Source organism: Eutrigla gurnardus (genome assembly GCF_963514095.1).
Source record: "Eutrigla gurnardus genome assembly, chromosome: 16".
NCBI lineage: Eukaryota > Metazoa > Chordata > Actinopteri > Perciformes > Triglidae > Eutrigla > Eutrigla gurnardus.
Genome location: NC_139927.1, coordinates 8564570 through 8592093, shown reverse-complemented (window position 1 = coordinate 8592093; position 27524 = coordinate 8564570). Strand labels below are relative to the sequence as shown.

The window sequence follows — 27524 nt, the reverse complement described above, 5'->3', positions numbered from 1 at the left end:
TGTCACAGCATCAGCTGCACTGAAGAGTTCGTGCGCGCTACCGCGCCGGCTTGGCAGATGGCTGCAGTTACCCTAACGGCCGTCGTGTCACTGTTGAGTCTTATTTCTTGATCCTGCCCTAAGTCCCTTTAAGATAGACCTTAAAGTTAAATTAGCAAAGTTACTCATTTCTACGTTTTTATTAAAGTTCAAATTTTCAAGGAAACCCGTCCAATATTTACCAATGTTGCGTTTTTTATTTAAAGTTATAAGTGGCTTTAAAATCCTGCTATGTCACACTGGAAACACAGATTTTGCTGTCTACATTTCAACACCTCTCTCCTGCTCATCTCTTACCCTCCACTGGAGATAAGCAGCCTGCCACAACGAGTGTGAGAACATCCATCAACACCACTACCCACAAGGCCAGAGGGCAGGTAGCGGGTCAACCTCGGGTCAAGGGGTCACGGTCTCTCCAGACACACAGCACAGGTGCTTTGGTTATTGAGGGGCTGATGGACGTTTAATGAGGTTGCTAAAAAAAGGATTTTTAACAACTTTGTTAATTACGCATCATTGCTAAACATTTTTTTTATCTGCCACTTTCTGAAACATGAAATGAAATGTTATTGCATGGGATCTGTTATTCAAAACCAATTATGCAAAAACACATGCAAATGTTTCTTGCAAAGGTTCTGCTTTTAAGGCTGCACAATTTACTAAAAAAAAACGAATAATGCCAACACTGATGTCGTTGCAATTATGCCAAAAATATAAAAATATTAACTAGTTAAAAGCGGTCAAGACTACTATTTCTGTTTTAATAATAGATAAAAAAATTGCCGATTAGACCGTGATCATAACCACTCACCCATGTTGGTCCAGAACTTCCCTATCCAAAGACCTGTTTGATCTGATGTGTAGGTGCCATATAGCCAGGTGGTTGAGAATCCCAAGTAAAATGTCACGAAGGAGTTGAGGTTAAATATAGGTTTACACTTATAGCTATATGGGTCACTGCCCCGTGGGCTGAATCTAACACGGCCGCCCCGGAGAAAAACCACACCGCGTTCCTGCAGCCTTCCCGAGTGTGTGTACACATTCCTGGAATTGTATTCACACACGTGCAGGTAGTACATCCAGATGCTTGCATCTCTACATATATATAAAAGAGACACACTTTTAAAACATGATCCTCCACGTGGGACACGCATACATGCCGACACGTGAGGCTGAAATTAAGGATACGTGATATTCAGGTAACAGCTTCTCATTTCCAGGTGGAGCTGGCCTTCACTTTTTGCCCCTTACAAACAATTCAATTAACGATTAATCTGCTGATTATTTTCTCGGTTAAGCGATGACTCAACAGGTCAGTAAAAATTGAAAAACAAAATAGTCAAAAATGCCCTTCCTAAAGAAAAGACAAGTTCCTAAAGTCTAAGGCGATGCATTCAAATGTCTTGTTTCTTCAGACCAACAGCACAAAACCACCAAAGCTCCCCAACAGCTGTCCGTAACCAAAACATCTGAAGCCGTGATAAAGCTGACACATCTGAATGAACTGCAATCAGAGGTTGAGAACAAACCAGAACAAACAAGTTCCACTCAGCAAAGGACATGTTCTTCCAGATTTGGACATGGCTCGAGCTGCCCTCACAGCAAGGATGTCAGATGAATTCTCTGCGATGTGTTTTTCTTGACAGGGCTTACGTTCACTAACATGGACAGAAATATTGCATTTCTATACCCGTCGCGCTGCAGGAAACCTCCAATTAGGGCGAGAATGAGGTTTCCAAAAATCACTCCCAACTAATCCCTGCTCAGTCCCAATCGAATGTCTTCTTTCTGGGCTAACATATTATACTGGAGTGGAGCTCAAGTGCAGAAATAACTTATGTAACACCAACCAAAAGCCACACCAAGTGGTCTGGCTGGCTAGCAAAGGGCTTACACTAAAATGCAAGGCTTTACAGCGGGAGATGGGGAAGTGAGTGTGTGGTCAAAATAGATGAGAATCCACTCTGGCTGGATGGGGACGAACGTGAACTGAAAATGTGTCACATCTGCCCCCGAGTTGGCAACCTCTACGGAGAGGACTTGTTTGAATCATAACATAAGCAGGCAACGACGTATAGTAATCTACTGGTTGGATCACGGTGTTTAACGTAATGCACAGTATTTGGGTCAGTTTGTCTTATCTTTTGAAGCCCGGAAACTAGTAATGGCGCTTTTGACTTTAACTGAGCATGACAACTTTTAAACATTTTACATATTATCAATAATTTCAACAGGAAGATGTGAACGTGTAAGAGGGAATAGACCTTCCTGTTACCGTCCAACTGGTTTGTGGGTCAGAATAAAGCAAAGACATATAAAGTTAAACATCTACTTCAAAAAAACTTCATCTAACAAAACTTTTATTTTCTTTCCTCCAACTCAACGCCCACATCTGTTTCTCTCTATATTCTTCATCCAACCGGCCACATAGTGTGAAAACAGAGTAACTGACGACATAAATTACTGCATACGGCTGATGAAGTGGTATATTTGCCATAAATAGTTGCAGTGTTCAGACTACAGCTCCTCTTTTCTGGAAGACATAAATCTACAAATTTGAGAAAGTGAAAATGCTGTGGTGGCGGTGGTCGTAGTAGGAGCAGTTTGGACCATTTAGTAGGCCGCAGCCGAGGACCTTATTGTTCTTTATTTAACTGCATCTGCAGGCCTGGAGTTCCCACATATTTTTTTCCAAATCTTCGGTTATTTCCTGCATTTGACTAATATAATGTAGCCTGACTGTTGCTGGACAACAAGAGCAAACTAATCCAAAATACACTGTCAAAACGTTATTATTCATAAAAACGACCTACTAAAATATGTAGAGTGACAGTCAAGACCGTTAATGGTTTTATACAGGAATAATCAACATTGTTTGTTCAAGTACTTTCCCACACTTTTGTGCAGTAGAGTGCTGTCTTCACATTTACTGAGTCTAAATCATAAAGATCCAGTGAAAGTTCTTATATCTGTGCATAAACATACATTTATCAACCAGGGAGGCAACTGAAGTAAATCTCCTGATGCCAAGACCAGAGCTGCAGTTTTTCCTTCAAGTGAAAAGCATCACATCATCTCACGGACTTCTTCACGTCTCAATCATTGATACAACCCTGAAGGTGAAGTCCGTGTTTGTGTTAAACAAAGAGGGAAGAGCTCGTGTCGTTACAGAGTCATGCACTCATAGATTAGGCATAAAGTATACTGTAATACAGCCAAGGAATGAATCAGTGAGAACGGACACAGATGCAACAATTAGGCTGCCAGTAAAAGAGGAACCAGTTTACCCCTCATCTCACTTTAACTGGTCAGTCAAGTAACAGCCGACATATGGCCACACTTTGCAGGACATCAGGCCAGGAACAGCAGCTTCGCCAGCTGTTACTGTGGACAACACGCACCGAACACACACACGCACGCCTCTCGTCTCCGCCAAAGCGCACTCCCGAGAAAAAGCAAATTCAAAGTTGAATGTAGAAGTTTCAATTTCAGTACTAACCGCTTCAGAAGGGAAGAGAGAGGAAGAGCAATCAAAAGGCAAATAGACAGGAGAGAAAAAAGGAGAAGTGGGATTAAAGTCAGCGAACCTGAACGAATCAGAGTCAGAAAAAGGAGAACAAAGGAGGAAATGATTAAAGTGAGAAAGAAGGAGGGTTTCCCTTCACTAAAGAAAAACACATGAGGAAGGATATTGTGAAGAAGGAAGCCGCTGTGACAGAGATTACTTTCCACACAGAGAGGAGAGAGATGGTGTAGTTTTCTTTGTCTCAAAAAGTCTGCGGGGAAAAAAGTCCTGCACGCTCACACCGGGGTGATGCAAACACATTCATGTAATGAACACACACACACTCACACACACACACACACACACACACACTCACTTACCTTTCAGACAGAACATGACTCTTCACTTATATCTCCATGTATCCGCAAGGAAACGGTCTTTCCGAATCTTGCTCTTTCTTGCCCTCCTTTCCTCTCCCCCTCTTTCTCTACACTGCTCGGTCAAAGCGTTCACACACGGACGCACGGATCCTGACACATACACTCCTCTCTCCTGGTGCCTCTCTCGCCATCTCCCTCCCTCTCGTGCTCTCGTTCTCCCCTCACACACATGCACACACATGCGTGCACACACTCGGAGTGGCAGCACGCCAACTTCTACACCGCAGGAAACTGCTTGACGACCCCCTCACACTGCTTCCCTTCTCTCCCTGCATCTGTGAATGTCTGTGTACCACGCTGACACCCGCCCCTCTCCACCCCATCGGTGTTAAGAAGCCCAGCCTTGATCTAAAACTCCCCAAGCTGCCGTCCACCCATGACGTTCGTCTCTAAATGCAGATACAAAAAACCTAGGGCAGCCAAAAATCAAAACAAACTTTTTTACAAAACGCAAACAAGGGCGCGAGCCTCGTTCAGGGTTGTGATTGTAGGGAATCTGGGCAGTCAGCAGTTCAGAGAGAGGCAGGGGGCCCCCGGCTTGAGGCCGACCCATTGTGCGCTGATCAAATATAATCACTTTAATCCCCACAATTCAACTGTTTGTTATCAGGAGCAGCTACTAGCTTGGTGCATCCCAAACCCTCGGCGCTGGCCGCTCTGATTGTGCAGCAGCTAAGAGGGATGATCGCTCACAGACTTTGGAAACACTATCAAGTCAAACTGCCGTTTGCCTTTTGGTGTAAAGTTGGAACTTATGTCTTGTTCAACTTCAAGAGTACAATGGAAGCGGTTCGTAGATCACCTAAACTGAGAAAGGAGTACATAGGTATGGGATTCAGTGACATTAGAATACTAAGATGACATAAAATATGAGGAAAATCACACAGGTGTCCTTTGATGGGTGCCAAAATCTGAACCCATAGACGATAATTGAGAGTAATTGTGTCAACATAAAGTTGGCTTACTCCAGACTGGACATCTAAATTCAAAACTTATTCTACTGAAACAATGGGTTATAATCCTTTCAATAGTTACTCATCATTTATGATGATAGGAAGTCTTTGCCAAGTCTCTCCATCAGGTTTGCTGGTCAGACAATGCAACATAATACACTGGTCTGTTTGGCAAGCAGCCATTTTTGGTAGGGTGTGGTTTGTTACTTCTGCATACAGGTTCCCCCCAAAAAAATTAATAAAAATAACTGTGATATGATTACAATAAATACAGCAGTACAGTGTCTCAAACATTTGTAAAACATGTACTATCATGTGACTGGATTTGTGTATGTTAGTGTGTTATGATCATGTTAATCCGACCCCAATATGGCTTTCATGTTATGACACGTCTCGACCAGATGTCCCCAATTACCGGCTGATTGGTGTGTGTGTGTGTGTGTGTGTGTGTGTGTGTGTGTGTGTGTGTGTGTGTGTGTGTGTGTGTGTGTGAGAGAGAGAGAGAGAGAGAGAGAGAGAGAGAGAGAGAGAGAGAGAGAGAGAGAGAGAGAGAGAGAGAGAGAGAGAGAGAGAGACATTGAGCCCCTCTGTATGAGTGAGTATATAAAAAATGAGAATTTTTAGAATGGCGAAAAACCCAACCCTGGGAATAATCAACACTTGAAAACACACAAAGCCCTGAATAGACCCACCTAACCAGACAATAAAACCTGACTTCATCAAACCTCCACCTTAATTGGATGCTTCATCGACCATAATGGCTTTACCACCAAATCCTCGACTGTGGTGAAACACTTGAGGTCAGCCTAAACTCTCCTCTCACAAAGCTTAAGTGGTGCAATTTCTGCTCTACTCTAAATCAATTATGTTAAAAGAAATGTCATCGTAGTTATTGCATTTTTTCTCCTGCTTTTTTTTGCCTCCTTTCATAAGAAGGTCACAACCAGTTACTGAACAGAAAAAAGTGAAATATTGCAAAAATGTTTATGCTTGGCTGAGGTGAAAAATGTCTGTGTGTTGATTAAAAGCAAAATGTGACGAATGCAATGGAAACAAAATGTAATGAATCATGATGTCACGAAGCATTGCTGCAGATGACATCATCAGATCATTCATTTGAGGCTTCCATTCTAATTAATGGCACCAATTATTTATCTATCAGTTTTCATTTCATATTCATTTATATTTATTATAATTTTTGTCATATTTTTGCAATACTTGGGTTGTATTTATGATCTAAATTGGAAATTAATTATATAGTCTATAAAGTCTGATTGATTTACAACGTTGTTCATTTTATTAAAGATTTAAAAATTGTGTTCAGCATTGGACTGAGACAGTAGTTATTCTGGGTAAATGGCAGTCTTGTACTGTAACAACAGCATATAAAGACTGCATTCAGAGGCATTCCAACTGATCATTGTTGTCATCCTCCAAAATACAGTCTTTGTCTACGAATAAAACACTTTAATAAGGGCTCGATTGTGTCAAAGGTCCTACAGGCAATATCTTATCTTAAATATCAGTCAGTAACTCGGCGTGCTGCACATCACAAACGCAACATGTTGCTACTGTCTTCTCTGAGCTTTGCGTCATTGCAAGATAAAGCGAAATGACACACGCAGATAAGAAATACGTTACGTGTTACGCTCCGGCAGGGCGGACAGATAAACACGCAATGAGAAGGAATCGGACCTAACCGGGTCTCTCAGTTAAAACAGATGATCAGTAATCAGCAATAAAGCGAAAATCTCAGAAGACACAGCTCCTGTGTATGTGGATTATAATCTCTCACCTCTGGATTGTGGTGGGACATTATTATGTCGACATAAGCCTTAAACCTCTATCCCCTTATGTGCTGAAATCATGATCACAAATATAATCTCTTGTTTTTCCTCTACCTCCCCCTCCCCGTCATCGAGATAGGGAATTCACGGATTAGATCCAGTAACACAAAGGTAATAGGATACATACAATAGGATACAAAAAAAAAAGGTGGGTGATGCAAGTCAGAGATTTGGTTTTTAGTGGGAAATACAAGTTAATGCGATTTAAAACAGGCTAAAACTCGACTGCGACATGTGGAAGGCTTTGTAGGGGTTTTCAGCATACATAAAGGCTGATCTGGGATGGATTAATAGACCTAAAAAGGAGGTTATTCAGATCAGAAAGAAAAAGATGTGACTTACCTAAAAATCGCCATGTCAATGTCAGCACATAGGAGAGAAAGACAGAAAACAAAGATTAGAAACATTTAAAAGTGTAGTACTTTTAACATATATTTCCTTAAAGATTTGTGTGTGCGTGTGTGTGTGTGTGTGTGTATTTCTGTGTTCAGCAGAGTGTTTATGTGCCCTGGGCTGTGGGCCACATCACCAGATTTCCATGCCTGTCATTTAATGAGGCCTTGCTGGTTAATACATCATTTCTCCCCCTACAGCGAATTATCATCTGCTAATCTGGATTTACACATAGACTACATAATCATGATGAGTGTGTATTGCTGTGTGTGTGTGTGTGTGTGTGTGTGTGTGTGGCAATGCCCTCTCAAATTTCAATATGCATCTCAGACAAATATGTCCGAAAAGACCTAAATTCATAAATAGTGAGACCCAATTTTGGTTCTGGCCGTCACAACGCTGGTGTGCAATGGTGTGGTAAATATTTAGGTTAATATGTTGTTGGTCTAAATGTGTAAAAAAGCTGTAAGATACCGTAACATACTGTAGATACATAAAAAAAAGCACATCACACATAAAATTCAACTAAATCCCCCAATCTCACTACTTGCATGTTAACACGGGGCCTACTTGCCAACAACCGTCATCATGTTAAATTCATATGGTGACTGGCTGTTGACGACACATACACAGCATACACTGCAAGGACTGTAAAGCAATCGTGCAAAGCTCAGATCCCCGGTTGCCAGACAGGGATTCAGAAAGGTCTCAGCAGGCTGTCGGGGGCCTGATGGTACAATCCATTTTTGACACAGCCTTCCAGAAAAGCCATCACGCCTGCCCATTGATTGATTGAGACACACAGCCAAGTAGGGGAGATCAATAGGTTGGATTTAGAAGATTGATCAGGTCTCTGTGTGTCTGTGTATGTGTGTGGCAAAGCAAGGAAGGGGAGAAAAGACAGCGAGTCTTCAAACTGCTGATGGAGGGGGCAGAAAGACAACATCAGTGATAAGATAATCACCTGTTTTTCACCGTTACTAATTTGTTGCCACCTACTTATGATCACAGCCTTTCATCTGCTGGGTACGGATAAGATATGTGTCCCTACATTTGATACTAAATCTAAGCAGGTTGTGAGTACGTAGTAAGTATCTGAGATGTCTATATGCATGAAGTAAAAATAAAACACCTTCTGGTTAGTAGTTAGTACTTCCAAAGTTGCAGCTTCAATGCCGTTCATCTGTGCAAGTATTTTATTATTTCCTATTAGTGTGATATGAAAGTTTTTGTAAACTAACCCAAATTATTAATATGAAATTTAGTTTGTCGTGCATGCTGTACACCATTAGTAGAGTATGTATCGAGAGACTGAGCAGTACAATCCCTGTTCCAGTTTACACCTCAGTATTGTTTATCCACCCCAAAGTCAGGTCTTCACCAAGGCATCCAATAGCATCTTGCCTACCAGACGGCTCTCTTACACATGATTGGCTCAGAGCTGTCCCAATGGGAACGTCAAACTGAACCACACTAGGAAACACTCACTGGCAAAGAAGCCAAATATCCAGTCAGTCAAGCTGGAGGCTGTGTAAAAATTGCAGCTTTTGGGGCCACAGGCAGTCATTTCAGGGCTATATTTACACACAGGCAAAGTGCGCAACTGTCCATATGTCTTGTAATGGGTCCCGGCAGTCGTGTCGAAGCAAGATCCAGATGTTATAAATACTTCAGTTTCAAACTAGAGAGGCACTCTTATGAGACGTTTCCTCTGTGTGGTGTGCAGTGTACATACATACAGCATGTGTGTATGCTTGTGTGTGAGCTATGGATAGAATAGCTTTATACTGACCTGTCTCTGACACCATCTCTGGCCTACAATTAGCTATAAAAAGACCAAGACTGTGTGTATGACGGAGAGAGAGAGACAAAGAAAGAAAAAAAGAGGGTATGCGAGGTAGGAAAAAGCACAGTCGGAGAGAGAATCTGTTTCTTCAAAACAAATTCACGAGTGCTTTCGCTTCTAGAAAGCCATATTGTTAAATAACAATCAACACATACTTCCTTCCTTTAAGATTCAACAAGTAAATGATGAACTATCAAAAATTGGAACCTACCAAATAACCTACCTACCAAATAATACATGGAGAAGATCTAGCCCATCAGACTATTAAATTAGCAGTGACCACCAATAAAGGACTTACAATTAGATGTGTGTTAAAATTAGTAATCTTAGACAAAACACAAATCTACATGAGGATGTACAGATTCAAAATAAGGCAGGAGAACAGATTAAACAGAGGACGAACATGTCGTTCAACACATTCAGATAATGATTTGGTTATCTGCACATACACCCAGAGTAAAGATTTTAAAGGGGCCCATCATGGTTTAATGACAAGTATTAAATGTTTGGTTTACACATCAAATGTTCAAACTAGCATACACAAATGCATACACTATGTATTTAACCTTCTATTTAATGTAATGTCAACATTATTAGATGTTCAAAAATATCTAAACCCATCCGTAGAAGAAAGAAATATTTGCAACAAGAACATCTACATTAACACCAACTTTACACCAACTGATATAACGGTGGTCATCATCTAAAACCTTGGTATTAATGTCAACATTCCAAAATGGCGGGGCGCAGCTTCTCCCCTTTGACTTTAGGAAAAATGCGAGGACTTCAAACCATTCCAGCCATGTGCAGCTCGGAGCTGTTTTAGGACGGGGCAGGTTCAGAGGTGATAGAGTGACCGTGATGGATTGAGAGACGAGATGCAATAAATGACAACAACAGCAACAAGCTCCATGTTTACTGTGAGGCAACACAAAATGGCAACTTGCGCATACATGTGAATACCTCCACGTGTCTTTAGGCACTAGATAACTCATTACCAGAGCTGACTGACGGGAACGATCATGACGCCAACAGTGCGGTCACAAGTATGTTTAGATCACATCCAGACTTTATTGCTACAGAACTGTGCATATGAACATGGACACACTATTCAGAAAAAATGTGTTCAAATGTAATCTTAAATAATATTATTATGATGTCAACCGAGCCCTCACTGTCTTTGCTGATGTGAGTCCAGCTGAAACGGACGACGACAGTACGGCTCAGAGTTAATGAAGAAAGTCACCAGACTATAGCACCGGTGTCTTTTTCCATTTTCAGGTTAAGGTTCGGCTACAGTTACAACTATTGTCCCCTGAGCCTGACACCGCTGACCAAATACACACACACGCATGTACACACACAACTAACGAACCGATCAATAAATAATGAGCCTAATAAGGAAACATAATATCTCTGACATACTGAGAGAACTATAAAATGGCATTCTTACCTCAGTCATGGAAGTATTATTCTACATTATCTTCAATTGGTCCGAGTGATGAGCTGTAAGCCTCCCCACACACACACACACACACACACACACACACACACTCGCTCCCTGGCACCTAACCCTGCACTCACATCGCCACCAGCCTGTGACATCACCATGCTCGTGACATCACACGCTTCCGGCCTGATGCACCATTGTTTACCTATATCGCGCACACAAAGTGCCCTTTGACCCCCGGACAGTCCCACTGATCTCGGACAACTTTCCCTCGCTCTCGCCATAGCAACCAGGAAGTGGAGACGGAGAACAAGGGGCCATAAAAAGACAGTCACCCACTTCTTGCTTTGCTTGCGCATGTAAACAAGTCATTCACTGGCTTCGGGGCCGAGCGCGAGAACAAAAATCCATTCAAGTGAGCTCGGGACTTGTGATAAGTTGAGATGCAGCCAAGCCGAACACGCCGCGTGGTTTTGAGCATCTATTGGAAGATGCAGAACCAACAGAATCAATGAGCAGTGACACTGCTCTCTCACCTATTTTGTGCTGAGGCTGGTACACCCAGTTGTCGTCATCATCGTCCTCGTCTCCATCTGCAGCGTGAAGGCGAGTGTGTGAGTGCGAGCACGGCTGATGGTTGTGGACGGCGTGGAGCTCATTCTGGCTGTGGAAGATGCGTCTGCTCTGGCGGGAGAGGGTGGACACGCTCAGCCAGCTGAGAGCGCGGGTGAGGCCTGCCGGCTTCTCCTTACGAAAGGAAGCAGACCTCCTTTCCCCCCTCATCATTCAGGCACGAGATTGGAAGATCTTGAAGACCAAGTATTAATCTGGAAAAATAATCCTCAGGTGCAGATCCTTACGTCGGTTTGTAGATATTCACTCTAACTCTAGATTGTGAGATTCCAAACATTTCAGAATGCAGAATCCAGGACTGCAGACATGCTCAAATGCTTCAAACTACTTAGATTCCACATTAAGTATTAAATTAGTTCCAGGTGGAAGTTCAGATATAACCCAGTTTTCCTTCACTTTGCTTGCACAGTTCCACATCATGACTCTGGCCCGGATGGTCTCAGCTTCCAACCTCTTTCTCCCTCAATTAATCGCCAGACTTATCTCTTTTCCCTTCTTCGCCTCCTTTGTGCTTATAAGACTCTGGGCGTGATTCCCAAAAAAAGGGGCAATTAGGCAATCCAGCAATCTGGAAAGTCACCACCCCTCTGCAGCACACACACTTGTATGTGCACGCTCATGGACGGCTGTAATGTTCCTTGGTGGTGCATGGCAGGACGGAGAGAGCTTTTCCAAATGATATTAAGATACTTTTCAGTCACGGCGAGTCAGCGGTTGTCGTTTACAACCATGTGTGTCCTTGTTGTTACCTCCGGTTGTTTGCACACACACCAGCTGGTCTCAGTGCCAGACCAGGAGGTGACAGCCCGCCTGGGTCTATTCCCAGCCCGCTGAAGTTACATGCACATTCACACACTCGCATATAAAAACTCGCCGGCCACAAGTTCCAAACAGGGAATCCCCTATTATGTAGATGCCAGTGGGCAAAGACGACGTGGCCTCTCCAAAATTCATCCAACTTCTTCTCAACGTCTCTTCTGTTCTGACCGCGTTCCCTGGTGAACCGTCATCACTGAGGGGAAGGAGGATGCCAGGTATGTTGATGTTGTGATAAAAGTCCAGGTGTTGACAGCCGTCCGGATGCAAAATCACCTGAGTGAAGAATCAGGAAGGGAAGCCCACACCTGCAGCATGATGCACAGACGGGCTGAGGAGAAGAATGTGCCGGTGAGGATTCCCTGAACTCAGGTCTCCGTTAATCTGTGTCCGACTACGAGAGTTGACTTGCGTGTTGTGGGTCTAGGGTTAGGGTTACACCCAACGCTAGCAGCCACAGTGCTGAAATACGAGTCAGTCCGTCCCTTCTTCCTTCTCTCCCTCCCTTTTTCTCTCTGTTTTCTGTGATCCCTGATCTTTGCCCCTCCCATGCAACCATTTGCCGGCATGGCAACCACTCCTCCCTCCTTCGCTCCTTTCTTCCCTCCCTTACACCTTCCCCCCCCAAAAAAAATTATCCTTCTGTTTACTTTCCTTGTTATCGTAGTCATATAGTCCCTCAGGTGATTGCATTTCTGAGACAAAGACACACTGTTCAATTGCAAGGCGTGTTTCATTGAAAAGACATTTTTACAGCCATATTGGATTAAATGAATGACCAAACCAGACAAAGAGTGAACACACTGACATCTGCTGTTGCAGGCGCTAAGCTTTGTATTCAAAAATGTGTTAGGACTGTTTAAGGATACTCTCACAGCAATTACTGTTACCCCACAGTCTGCCCGAGGTGCTGGAAGAAACTGGTTACACAACAAAGTAGATTACCTGAGTTTAGAGTACCTGAACACAAACATGAAATGGCAACGAAATTATGAAAACACCCAACCCAACATGGATGTATCAGTCACACCTCAAGGATCACCTCAAAGTGGTTCCGGTTTTTAGAAATATAATGAGGAATATGCACCTAGTGTATATTCTTTTGTAAAAGATAATGCTCAACACATATTTAGCTCCCCAACATGTAGTTAAGGTAGGCTAAAATAGCACGGAGAGGCCCGCAGGGACAAAAACAAAGTCTTTATGGGGCGCTTCAAATGTGTTAGGGAGGCGGAGCTTTCCCACCCAAGTGTAACCGCAGAGGGTGTGTGACCACCAAGATGTGACAATAAACTAACTGTGTGTGTGTGTGTGTGTTGGAATATATGAAGTACACCTGTCCCAGTAGCCCCATAACAACAACAATCCCTTTCCCTTTTCACTTCCTTGTTTCCACAACCTAAACCAGGCTTTAACCCCCCCATGACACTGACAGGTCCCAGACCTCATTTTCTTTTTCCCTTTAGAGGGGAAATCTACTATCTCAGCACTTGCTGTTTACACAAAAGGGACAACTGGCTACACCATGCAATACAAACTGTATGTATATTTTAAGACCTTTGTCCGCTCTCATGACACATAAAGCCCCGGTTCTTTAATAATTAACCTGCATGCTCTCTACGACATAGCAATATAGTGATCAGCTAGGCATAAGACGACAGCACAAAATGAAACCAATCAAGTAATTAAAATGACAAGGTGATAGTGGCTTCGATGAGGGAAATGATTCATGATTCAAAGCAACAATCCAACATGAAAGACAATCTACAATAAAAACTGGGAAAAAATAGACAGAGCAGTTTAGAGTATTGATTTCCTCTTTTCAGGAAGAAAAGCCCTCTTAGTACCAGAATCCCTAAAGGGAATTCAAAAGTCAAAGGTCTTCATAAGAGGTCAGCATTCTGGTTCAACCCCCATCTCACTTCCTTTCCATAAATCTCCCTGTTTTCATTCCCTTAAAGCTGCACACAGAGAGGCGACAGGAGAGACAATAATCATTATGTCCAACCTGATATCTGTCGTGGGGTCGTGGACATTTAACAGCTTTGGCTGCTTCTGGTCAGATGAGAAAGTCAAGATTAGTCTTTGACAGATTGCAATTGGCAGGTTAGCTTTCATCTGTTGCCCAATTACAACACTAACACTAACTAACCCTCATAAATTTGAAGTTTAATTATATTAGAAAGAAAAATATGTAATTTTTCTGTGGTGTTTGTAGTACAAGTCCTACCAATTCATTTGCCAGGGTTACAGATTTGCAGTGTGAAGTATATATCATGTACTGGTCATTTCTTCCCTAGTGTTGGTATTAATTCCTTTTTCCGTTTACAGTAATTTATGCAATAACAGCATAATTTCATCACCAGACACTGAGCAACATATTGTATCAGGGAAGTGACTATGTAACAGCAAATATCAACATATAATTAATTATTAAATGCATGTGGCAGTTTTTAGTAGTGAAACGTTAAGTTAAGATTCTAATGACATTTGTGTGACATTTTTCAAAAAGCATGTTAAAAGAAATGCATAGAAAGAGAAACTACGACTACAGAAGACAACGTGGACACAGTGAATGAGTCAGTCCTCTGAAACCTCTGATTAAGAAGATAAAATAACTGACTCTGACGAACCTTAATCCTCTAAGTTTACTCCAAATAAAGGAGAACGTGCTAAGCCAACGAAATTATATATCCTGCTGTGCTGAATAAACATCAAAAGTATAAATTTCACCTTGGCGCACACACACATACACACACACACACACACACACACACACACACACACACACATACACACACAAACACACACAACACACTAACTGTGTGACATAGACAGGAGATGGTGACCAGGTTGCCAAGTAACCCAATCAGACATCAGAGGCCGGAAGCACTTGCATCGATACACTGACCAGACGCTGTCATACAAACGGCAAATAAAGTGGATGAGGAAGGCTACCTGGATGCAACACACAGCCAATGTAAAAAGTAAAATCTAGTGCATCCACAAGTCCATAATTTTGTCCCCCACGGATAAAAAAAAAGAAAAGACAAAAGCCTTGGCTGACTATGTGTGCAAAATTCCAAAACCCAGTAAGTACAGTTTCACAGAGTGTGTCTCTCAGCGGCAACACATTCACAGAGCCAGTTAAACACAGGGGTTCAGCTTCACCACAGCGGAAGGCTTTTATTACCAGACAGCACCCCGCATTTACGGAGACAGACATGTGGCAGTTGATGTTCATATATGTGTGTGTGTGTGTGTGTGTGTTTTTGACAAAGGCCAGATTTGGAGACAAATATCAAGCCAAACCCTCCTGAACTGGGACAGCTTGTCTTTTGGGGAACACATCTGGTTTCACTGCAATTACAGTAAGATCAACTGAAACATTAATTGAAGTAAATTTCAGATTAAGATATTGTTTAAAGGTCACAGTTTAAGGTTTACATTAGGCCAGACATCCAGGGAAGTAATGTAAGACAAGGAAAGTATGCTCAGCTGTGTGTGTGTGTGTGTGTGTGTGGATTCTCTACGTACTATTAGGTGCCTACAGGAGTTGTTGGCATTTTCACCGAAGAGAAAGCAGGGCCTCTTCTCCTTACACTGACACACTTGTGAGATGTACAAATGCATTTTTTGTAGCGTCAAGTCAACAAGACACCATTATGTGTCTACTTAAGACTGAAAAAGATGACCCAATTTATTTACAGATATGTGTGGGAACCCTGCAAGTCTGCTGTAACTTTATCATATGATGTGTAAATAAAACATTGGCCTGCTGCAATGGAAAAAGGAAATCAAACAATGACGTTAACAAACTAAGACAATAATGACTTTGACTTTCATTGTTTTGCCCTGGTCAAAAAGACTTGTAGGCAATTATGAGATCTAACATCACATCCTTAAACAGGCTTCCTGTGTGTGCACTGCATCCTATTTTTATTGTCCCCTCCTGACTACTGTTTGACCTGTAATGCTCTGAACCCTGACCTCTCTTTGAACCTGAGAGCTTAGCATCCACCTCCACTGGGAGGATGTCTTACTGCCTCATTTATCTTTCCCTTAATCTAATTTCTCCTTGTTGTTCCCGTATGCAGAAGTGTAATTAATGTGTTCTTAAAATGCAGCTTGTGTTATGGACAGAAAAATTAGAGCTACACATTTCCATTTAAAACTGCTTTCATACAGGAAATCTGAAATTTTTCTTTGGATTGGGCTTTTTAGAATTAATAAAGAGCACCAATGATGCGCACTGAATGAAGGACACCATTAAATTGTGCTGTGATACCTTGAGTGCATTTAGCAAAAGTGTAGGCAACCTCTTCAGATTCCCATGAGGCCTTGCAAGGAGGCGATGTGTCATTCACACTGACAGCAATACACAAGAGACTCTGCGTTCCGATTTACATATGCGTTTCCGTGGTATGGCAAACAAACCACGATTTGTGTGTGTGTGTAACACAATTATTTGTGTGCATATACTGTGGTGTGAATATGTATGTTGGTGTGTGTAGGACAAGTCATTCAGCCATCTGAGCCCCGCAAGAATCCATAGACTAACCTCATATGGTGGCACGATGCACTTAAGGTGACACTAAGATCGATGGGACGTTGAAAGGGTGGGGTGAGGTGGCTTAATCTTTGTTGTTGAGAGTCTCAGTACAAAGACACACGCACACAGCACATATGAAGAAAGCATTTCCTTATGTAACTCAACATTGATCTGCAATGTAGAGAGGAAGGAGATAAAAGTGACTAATCCCCATGATAATGGACGAGGAGGATGAGGAAAAAGTGAGTCACACAGTATAAAATGTCAGGTTAGCTGCCCTGCAACTTCAGACCTCCAGGGGGCGGGGCTGGTGGGGCGGGGCAGAACAGGGCAGCGGCAGTAACCCGGCAACAGCCCTCTGGTGGCTTTGGGTAGTGCTACTTAAGGCCCTGGATGGAGCTTTGAAGTTAAATCTCAGTTATTGTGTATATTCCGTTCTGATTAATGTTCTGCTCTTCTTTGTTTATGTTTCTTTGCAACTCCGGTTCTCTTTTTCCTTTTTTCCTAATCTATACTTTTCTATATTTAATTTTGTACTACGTTTTACCAGCTCAGTTCTTACATAAGGGACCACAAATAAAACATCTATGACTACTGATAAGCCATATATATATGTGGATTTAACTAGTTTAAGTACATGCCAACATTTAAGCCTTATTGTTAAACCTTGACTTGTTGAGGTGTAATTGCTATTTCTGACCACACGTGGGCACTCTCAGACTGAAATTCCTCTGAGGAGTAGTCTTGCCTCTTCACTGAAAGGTTAAATTGGCCAGAAAATTGGGCATTTGTGTGTTTGTATGTACATCTCTAACACTTAACTATTACACTACAGGCAATAAACATCACTATCTCTCATGGTCTGAAGGGGATAAAGTATATTTGTGTGTTTATGGGTGTGTGCAAAGATAGCAATCTTTAGTCAGGGATAACACTGCTATTTCAAACACTCAAGGCCTATATATGGCCTCTCTGGAAAAGTCATTTCAGGGCGCAAACACACACACACACACACACACACACACACACACACACACACACACACACACACACACACACACACACACACACACACACACACACACACACACACACAGTGTTCTGTGTGGGGTTATTAGACAGCTACTAAGCTGGTCCAAACCCCTGGAGTCACCTCTCGTCAATTCACTCTGGTTTGAAGACAAATCCCCTCATTCCTCTGGCCACGTGCTCCGTTATTCTAACATCTATTATGTGTGTGTGTGTGTGTGTGTGTGTGTGACTTCCATTATTCTCTGGTAAAAGCTGCCAGCTTAGCTGGGAGCACCATTCTCAGACACCCTTCCTGTGTGTATGCCATTAAGTATGCAATGTGCGTGTGTGTGTGTGTACATGTGTGCGTATATGTGTGAATGTGCGTGTGTATCCAAGAGTAATGAGTGTGAGTGCAGTTCATCCACAGAGACAAAGAGAAAAGCAGGTAGAAGCAGGTACTGACCTTTGACCACTCACCCCTGACCTCACAGCAGCAGTTGACTCCAAAGTATGGCTATAAGTCGGTCACATTGGTTTGGTACAAAAAAATAATAATAATAATGTGTGTATTTGAGCACCCAACCAGACAACACTTGGCTTTATTCCTGCGCACACAAGTTTATGAACAAATGCATGTGCCATCAAGACAAAGGACAAGGAAACACAGACTGGGCGTGAGCTTGTGCCACATCTGTTAAGGAGAGTGCGCTTCTTACAGTACGTGTATGGTCGTAGCGTAGCGTTCACGTGCGTTCAGATTTATGAGGTGAGAGGCCTCGTCTCAGTTAGTCTGTGTGACCGAGAGAGAAAGAGACAGAAGGAGGGGGGGAAGAGAGGAATGAGGTGATACCGTAGCATGAAAAGGATAAAAGTTTGACAAAGGAGTGGCACTATAGTTTACAAGACAAATGGACTCCGGTAATCTGAGCAAGGCATTCACACACACACACACACACTCAACAGGCCTGCGTCCAGCGGTTGAAGGGGAGAAAGGGTGCGGCCGACTATGCATTCCTGATCAGTTATGCCTGAGTGCAGGAGCATTTTCAGCAGACCTGAGCACAGATGTGGTTTGCATATGCATTGAAGTTTTCACGCAGACTATGGTATTCATAAAATCATATACAGATGGTGAAAGTATAAGAATAGGACTGAAATGTGAAGACCCACTTTTTCAGTTACATTACACCTGAATGCAACCAGTATTATTCAGCCTCTTTACAGCTTAATACTGAACATATATGAATTCTGAAGTAGTATTTCAAACGAACTTGAATATTGCAATGCAAATATTAAGTATATATAGTCTTTGATGACAAGCTTTTTATGTCTAGTTCCAAAGTACAAAGGTGTTCCCTTAGTGAGTGTATTGAACAATCAGGCATTGTGTTTGCCATGCAACATTGTGGCTAAACCCGTTTTTAAATCTCACAGGTGATACTGTGTTCGCTGGAGAGACTGTGTGCGAGTGATTTGTTTTTATTTCCCCAAACCTGAGTGGTGACAAGTTTGTGAGTTAGTTTGACAAGCAGCTATTTCAGGGGGAAGCACCAGTCAGGACAGAAAAATGTTCAGCTTTACCACTGCATACTCATACATGTATAAAATACTGTAAACATGCCCATGTGTACGCACATATTTACACACTCAACAAGATACACCACGGCTCAAGAATGTGACCGAAGATCTGTCAAGCGAGACTAAATGTTTTCACAAGTCACACCGCAACACCAGTCAACTGGAACTGTGCCCCGTACTCCTACACTAGTGTCATCGCAACCTTAAAACATATCGGCAACTCAAATTGAAGAGAACTATTGCTTGTTTTTTTCTTTCGTCAAGAAAAATGCCATGTTGCCTGTTACACCTCTACCCAAACGTGAAAGACCTGTCCGCACACATTGTGCTACCCAACGATGTATGTATGTACGTGGACAGCAATTAAAACCGACAATTTTTACATGGTAATGAGCATCTAAAATGCATATTGCATTTACACATCACCTTTCTTCATCTACTCACGGGGTTAAAGTTGGATCCTACTACTTCTAGCTACTCAAGGCGCTTCACGTACTACATTTAGTCACTTTTGCCCCTTACACACAAACACACATTCATACACTGATGGCAGAGAAGCCGCCTGCACATCAGGATCTAACTCATTCATACACATTCACATTGGGGGTTTAGTATCTTGTCCAAGTATACTTCGGCATGCAGACTAGAGGAGCTGGGATTGGAACCGCCAATCTTCTGATTGGAGGACGACTCGCTCTACCTCTGAGCCACAGCCGCCCCAAGATGATGGTTTTGACAAGAGTTCACTTTCTGCAGTGTATATGCCAGTGTTTCCCCTACCATTGTACAGGCCTGGCGGCCCGCCAGGCCAAGGAGACCTGCCGCCAGGCCAAAAAAAAAATCAATATACCAAAAATAAGCCACCTATCAATTCATTCATAAATCAATAATCATTTACATTAGGAGCGCCTCCGCGCAGCACAGCAGACTTCCTCCGCAAGACGCGCGGCCGCAACAATCCTCGCCGCGCGCTCCCGCTACTTTTTTCTTCGTGTACGTTCTTGATGTTGTTCTGATGCCGTTCCGCCTCGTTAAACCACCACGATGTCGCTTTCTACTTTGAAAACACGGAACGTTGACACTGTATTTTGATAAGCTGTTGCACTCTTCAGACTCGTGGTGTGAGCGGAACCGGTCAATAGGGTCCATAATATTTATTTTATTACATTACATTATTATTTATTTTTACATAATAAAAATGCCGCTGTGTGTCTGCGTCCAAAACCCGCTGCGCTCGCGCTGCCTGTTCGCACAGATCCGCTCGTGCGCACATGCGCTGATGCAGGTCGAGTGTTGTCGAGAAATATAAGCAGAGACGGCGCTCCTTAAAAACAACATCACGCCATGTGTGTGTAGTATTAGGACGTGATGACGTATGTACAACCGGCCAAAGCCCGTTTGCCCCCCCTCCCCGGGGGGAGGATTGTTTTTGATAAGATGTGGAACTTTGAGTTAACTGCTGTTGAGTAAACCTATAACTTATATTTTACTTGATAAAATAAGACAATATATGCACTCATATGTCGTTGTAGTGTTTTACAGTATCTGTAGCTATTAATGTGATGCTTATCATTTTCCAGCCATATTTTTCTGGACCCTGATCATTTCCATCAACTGGCACCTTAATAAGTCACTCTCTCCTTGTGATCTTGAATACACTCTGGTTGAACAAAAATGTTGAATGCAAATATAATAATTGCAGAATTGCAGACTGCTTGCTGTGCCACCTGACTTAATCCAACTGCACCAATACACCATCCCACGCGTCTCGTCTGTTTAGGGTTTTTTCGGTGGGTACCACCGGGCCTGAAAAAAATTCTAGGGGAAACACTGTATGCCTTCCCTGCACACACGACTCCAAGTGAGCTTGTGTTTATTAACGTGCATGCCTGTAAACTGGACGCTGACCGACACATCCGTGTAACGGGTCGTGAAAACATTAAGGTCCAAGCTGACGAAAAACACGTGTCTATTCAAAAGCAGCCTCCCACAGTGATATTCCAGAAGAGTCTGTGCTGCTGAAGGCAATTTCTCAACAGCTCCTCAGCTGTCACTGCCACTTATAAAGACCTGCTGCCCTAACACTCAGTGTTTAATGTCCAACTATAAGGGTCCTTACCTTTCTCTAGTGGTACATACTTTATGTGTGCATGCAGGATCTGCCTATAGTCCATATTTGGTATGTTTTCTTTACAGTTTTTTATCAGTTAAAAAACACCAGCCATCATTTTGTAAAAACAAAAGCAACCCCTCCAGGCCATGGTTTTCTGTGGTTTCAGATTCATGTCTTACAAAAAATCAAGCTGGACTCCCAGCGGAGAGACCTGCAGAATCTAAAGGGGGAGGGTTGGACAGTCTGACAGAAGCACAGACAAAGTTCAGCTCATGTGCTGACAGCCGATCTGGCAACCCACCAGGAGTCCAATCTGGCAGCACGCCAACCAAAACCCCTCTGGGGCCTGCTTGCTACAGGTGCCACGGTCTTCTGGCGAAACCTCTTGCTTTGTATGAGAGTGTGTGTGATTGACAGGGAGTGAGAGGCACAATCAAAGGGAGAAAAGAAATAAAAATAGAGAAAAAAGCATGTGCGCGTTCAGCCTGCTAAGAGGTGTGAGTATTATACACCATGTGTTTACATATATAAAGCCTTTTAACAAGCACACAAGTGAGAGGAAAACTAATAAAAACCAGGATGTGTGAAATTACAATAGCGGCACATATACGCTGGCGTGATGGGTGAGGGCCACACACACACATACACACACACACACGCACACAAACACACTCAAATCTTAAATCTGAAAACTGGCTGGCATCACTGATATCGAGAGGAGCAGGGCCATGTGGAAGACAAAAGTAGAAAGAGATGAGGGTTTGAAAAGAAAAGGGGGATGCAAATGGACAAACAGAGAGAGAGAGAGAGAGAGAAAGGGAGAAAGAGAGAGAGTGAGAGAGAGAGTGAGAGAGTGAGAGAGAGAGAGAGAGAGTGAGAGAGAGAGTGAGAGAGAAAATAAAAGACCATGAGAGTGGGAGACAGTAGAGTATGCTGATTGAGCAGACGGCAGGCTGACCGTTACCGTGACAATAGAGGCTGACTTTGTGTCTGGCATTTTGCCCTCTACAGCTGTGAGCTGTCTGACACACACACACACACACACACACACACACACACAAACATGCAAAAATGTTCGTTATTCTGAGCTCATCCCTCTTTATCCTCGCTGATAGCAGTACATCAACCCAGCACAAGCCTCCTTTAAATGCTGGACTGGGACCAGCTTTAATTCACAAACTCCCTCTCTCTCTCACACACACACACACACACACACACACACACACACACACACACACACACACACACACACACACACACACACACACACACACACACACACACACACAGATTCTTGTCTGCAACCTCTTTTCCACCCTGCTGGCTTACTTTCTTTACTCCTGATCCAAGAACAGCTCCCAAAGCAAGTCATCCCGTTAGTGAGGGATTTAAGAGCAGAATCCAGATCAGCAGTTGCTGGCCAGACCAGCTGGCCGTGCTGACTTCCAGCACTTACACACTGGGGTTTCAAGGCACATTACAGACCAGCCATGGGTGTAATGGGGAGCATGCGCGCACACACACACGCACACACAAACACATGCACAGAGATCAACTCAAAATAGAGCATCTGAGTGGAACACACCCCACACAGAGTAATATAAACAAGGAAGGGGTTCATATTTGCTCTGCTATGATTAACCATATAACGCGACAAGACTGTCAAAACACGGCCGTATCCAAACACACACACACTGATCGGTAATAGAGCTCCCCAAAGATATTTCTCCTACGAGCTGTCAAAAGTTTGAAAGCAGAGTTCCATCTGGTCACCCTCCATTTCCCTCCCTCTTTCCTTCTCCCCATCTGTCTTTCTCCATCTCTCCACATCCCTTTGTCTCATCCCTCTCTCTGTCTCCTAATCTTCCCCTCTTTAACTTGCTTTTCTTAAGTTTGAATCTCTCGGACACATCTCAGAAATCACTGTTTCAACACCCAACCCCCCTTCTGGACCCCTCTGTCTCTCTGTCTTTCTCTCTCTCTTTTACTCAAACACAGCCCGTCTTTGTGTCTCTACATCGAGGGGGTGGAAGACAAACTCTCAGCCCACCTTGGACTCAAAGCCAAAGGCCACCGGTCCCAGCCTCCCACCCACGGTGCACCAAAACAGTAGGGACTTTCCTGCTGTGTGTGTGTGTGTGTGTGTGTGTGTGTCTGCATATAGCTGGTCTTCATGCCTGTCTGTCTGCATGAGGCTGCTTACAGGTGTGTCTGTGTGTGTGTGTGTGTGTGTGTGCTTCTACGTCTGTGTACAGGCGTCCAAGTGTCTGTGTGTGCATTTCACACTGTGATTACTGTATACGTGTTAGCAAATACTTGTATGTATGAACTTGTACTAGCATGCGTGTCCATCTGTGGACACTTTAAATCCGGTCAAGTGACCACCTCCTGTAGCAGGCAGACTACAAAGGACTACAAAAGGACTGCCAGTTCTACACTGATCTGTGAGCTGACCCTCTGGTGCTGAAAGGTACACCTTACACCCATCATAACAGCACACATGTATTTAGTTGCTAGCCAAAGAAGAATATTGTTTTTTCCAACAAAAAGAAAATGAAAACATGAAATGTAGCCACATCCAAGACAGGTATTGTGTATTTTTTCATTGTATCAAGTTCCACAAGCACCTCCTCCTGCTCCGGGGCCTCTCAGTGTGTTCAAATCGGCTCAAGGTACTTGGGAAGAAAACCTCTTTTATAGCTGCATTTCATTTTTGTTTTTGTGCACTGTGCAGTGTTTTTCCTCGGGATATCTGCAGCACATTAACATTTAAGCAAGCATTTTGACAGCTGGAGGTAATGAGGTTTATGGATAAAACATTTGTGTTGTGCAGCAAAATCAAACCTGACAAATGAGGATACTTCACGGCACTTTTAAACTCACAGTAACCGAATGCACCCAAAAGTATTTAAGAGATACCATGGTATAAATGGGAGCAAAACATCTCTAACACTATAAAAGTATACGTCATCTAACACGTTTTGGTCAGTCACATTCATGGTAGTTCAGTGAAAACGCTTTACGGATTAAGCATGATGGAAATGTTGAGACTTCTGAGTCTAATCTCATGAAAAATCTTGCACCCTTAGGTTACAGTTCAGTCTCTGAAAGCCAGGGGAAAACCCTCCAGTATTAAGTCCAGGCTACATGTGACACACGGGTGACTGCCAAAAACAATTTGGAGAGGAGAAGATGAACCATGTCGACCGGACACGTGGAAACAACAGCGTACGAACCAAAATCCCTCTAAACTGCTGATAAAAAAAAGGCAAGACACGGTTGTTTCACCGTCTGTATTCTGTGTATTTTCTTTTCAAGCGAGACAACTGATGTTTTAACAACTCCAGATTAATATTGCAACCAGAAGCTTAGGTCTGCATACCCTTAATACAAGTCCAGTCATCAAATCAGTAGACCATTAAGACTCTCGCACTGCTAAGTGATGGGTACAGCCTTGGTTCAGCCCAAAGAGTAAATAATATAATAATATAGTTATCTGTGGGTGACACTGTTTTTTTTTTTTATTATTTCAAAGTGCAATGTCTGCACCTCCCACTCGTCTAGACAACACAGTCACTCCATCATTAAAGGACCAGGCCATAGACTTCCACGGATGAAAGACGTTTCCTCACAAGGATTTACTTCAAATAATAGGATGGATTAATTATTCCTTTGGTGGCATACTTTGCCCACTGACATTTTGAAAAACTCTCGAGTTCACATAGATGTTGCAGCATAACATCTTTAGAGGCAGATGAAGCTCCTACGTGAAGACAAAATTCTCTGCCCCAAGTTATTTCCCTTGAGAGATTTCTGTATTTATGCTTTATGTCTGTGCTCTCCTCACTGGTTTGATATGGGCAGGGCTTAATTTGAAAAAAAGAAGAAGAAAAAAAAAAGTGATGTCACATATGTCTATCAACTAATCAGGATTAAGCAATATTTGAAACAAACAAATGGATGCCAGCTGTGTGGTAATTTGTTGACATTGCACAGCCAATAAAATTCAAACAAACATTCCTGATGGTGAGGATGACATTTTCGTGTTAAAGCTCTTGATAAATATTAACTAAAGATGAGCGTTCCAAACTTTAACTCTGATTCTCGCTGATTTAATCATATTTATTTATTTATATAGAAATAGGGCCTTGGAGATTTGTTGGTTTCTATTTTGTGGTGTGATGATTACTAAAGCTACACATTGAAAAGAAAGAAAGAAGAGAGAACACAGAGTTCATCTATTTCTTACCCAAAGGCTCATAGAATAAGTTGAGAATAGGAGAGTTAATAACCTGTAGAGACGCAGATAAATTTGAATGTCGCCTGCAGCACTACAGTACACATGCATCATGAACACACACACTTAACCTCATTTCACAGGGAGAAATCCCACAAGAGCCTGTAACACACACACACACACACACACACACACACACACACACAAAGATAAAATATCATGCTTTTCCATCCAAAAAAGTATTTTTCACCTAGGTAGCTTCAGATGAAATTAACATTTTTTTCTCCTTCTAAAACAATATAAATGGCTCATAAATCTTTGGATCAAAGTAGCCGGTTAGACTTGTTGGACAAGTCAGCTGTAGCTACAGGCTGTTGGCAAGACAGAGAGAGAGCCAGTGTGAAGATGAGTGATATGGGTCATGGGGGTGTGAGTGTAGGTCAGCGCAGTGAGAAAACAAGCTGAAGGAACTTGAATCTCTGTGGGTGGTTACCAAAGGCGCTCCCAGTGTGTATGACTGTGGGTTCATGAGTGTGTGTGTGACAGTTATACAAAGACGGAAAGGAAAACAGAACGGCGCCTGTGGGCTCCGCATGGTGCAGCATTGACAAAACACTGAGGTTAATGATCTCACTCATCCCACCGGGCACTATTGCACGTTCTGTCCCCCATGTCAAGAAGACAACCATCGCACCGTTTTCACCCCCTGAGAAACACACTTTTGCACACCTCCTCAAAAACACAATGCAGTTCACCTCATTTAACCACATTTCTAAGAAAGGTACACCTTCCAGCTCGACCGGTATCACTATAAAGCAAATGAATAAAACCACCGGTGCTTGGCATCTTTCTGAAATATTTAGGAAATTAGATTGCGACAGTCAAAGCAGCTGTCATGGCAGTCTATAGGGAGTTTAAATTTTAAATAGCGTGATACAGTGGGGAGAAAAAGATGGAGGTGGTGAAGCATAAAAGAGGAGAGTAGGTGAAGTGACTAATATTACAACAGCATCCAGACCTTGAGAGAAAACTGTGCTGTGCTGTAAATCAGTGGAAAACATCAGTATGTCAAATAAAAGCACTTACCTGTTGAGTGGCGTAGGTAGAGTCATAGACGGGTCAGGTCCCAGAAGACGAACATATGGAAAGAAGAAGAGAGTGACATCACAGGACATTAGTTTAACCAGGCAGGAAAGTATAAACTGTGCATTAAAATAGAGGAGGAGTGACACTACCTACTGCCACTTTTTGTTTTTGCATCATGAGCTAAATATTTTGCCTCTTACAGGAGAGCAGTTTTGTGAATTTAGGGATGTATGTCCGCAGTGGCACTAACATCTGATCAGGAGCCTAGCAGCTATGACCAGAGCCAGATTGCCTCAGATGTTGCGCAACAAAAAAATCCTGTGAGAAAACATCAGGATCATAATAAGCAAAAATACCCCAAGGGGAGTTTTGTTTGTGTGCAGCTCAGTGCTTCTATACCTGAAGGCCTTGTTGCAACATGTCTGATATTTCCACCGTTTGGTGAGAAGCTTGAATAGATCAGTAAAAATGTACTATGGGAGCTCATTGAGAGCTGTCACGACATCAGAAAATAAAGAAGCAACACAGCTGAAAAGCACTTAAATGCCCGGTGAGTAATGTCTTTGGAGAAAGAGGAAATATTCGTTGGCAGTGAGATGCAAGCTGTTCCTGTGCCAGTTAAAGAGGATCCTCGGGTCGTGTTTGTGCGAGTATGTTCCTGCTCATGTTTACACTCTTCAACGTGGACTTTAACATTTGCAGTGATTTCTGACACTTTTCAAAAAAGCAATGTCCAAAAATAGCTGAAGCTTTGAGGATGAAGAATATGAAGGCAAATTCAAGGCCCTACCTCGAATCAAGCAAGGATACAGAAACGCAGAAAAGGAGGAAGACAACAAAAAAAACCTCATGACTTTAGTATATGAGTCAGTGCCCAGCAAGGTCATTAAGACGGATGTGAGGAGGAGGAACAGACAGAGAAGTGGAGGGAGGAAAAAGAGCTTCAGACATGAAGGATACAGAGATACATAAAAGACACACCATGGTGTTAAAATCAAATTAATTGGACGGTTAAATAAAAA

At 42.7% G+C, this 27524-nt stretch overlaps 1 protein-coding gene across 7 annotated transcripts in view; it reads right to left on the bottom strand.

Annotated features, from left to right (window-relative positions):
• nhsl1b (NHS-like 1b) overlaps positions 1–27524 on the bottom strand; it is an 89924-nt gene that overhangs the window by 42423 nt on the left and 19977 nt on the right. Inside the window, exon 1 of one of the 7 annotated variants that reach the window (XM_084030068.1) lies at positions 11010–11831. The exons of 5 other annotated variants lie outside the window; for them this stretch is intronic. In XM_084030068.1, coding sequence (XP_083886194.1) covers positions 11010–11259 — 250 coding nt within the window. In that variant the 5' untranslated portion in view covers positions 11260–11831. Of the gene's footprint in view, positions 1–3924; positions 4069–11009; positions 11832–27524 lie in introns of those variants that run through there. One more of the 7 variants, XM_084030072.1, reaches the window with a different exon arrangement.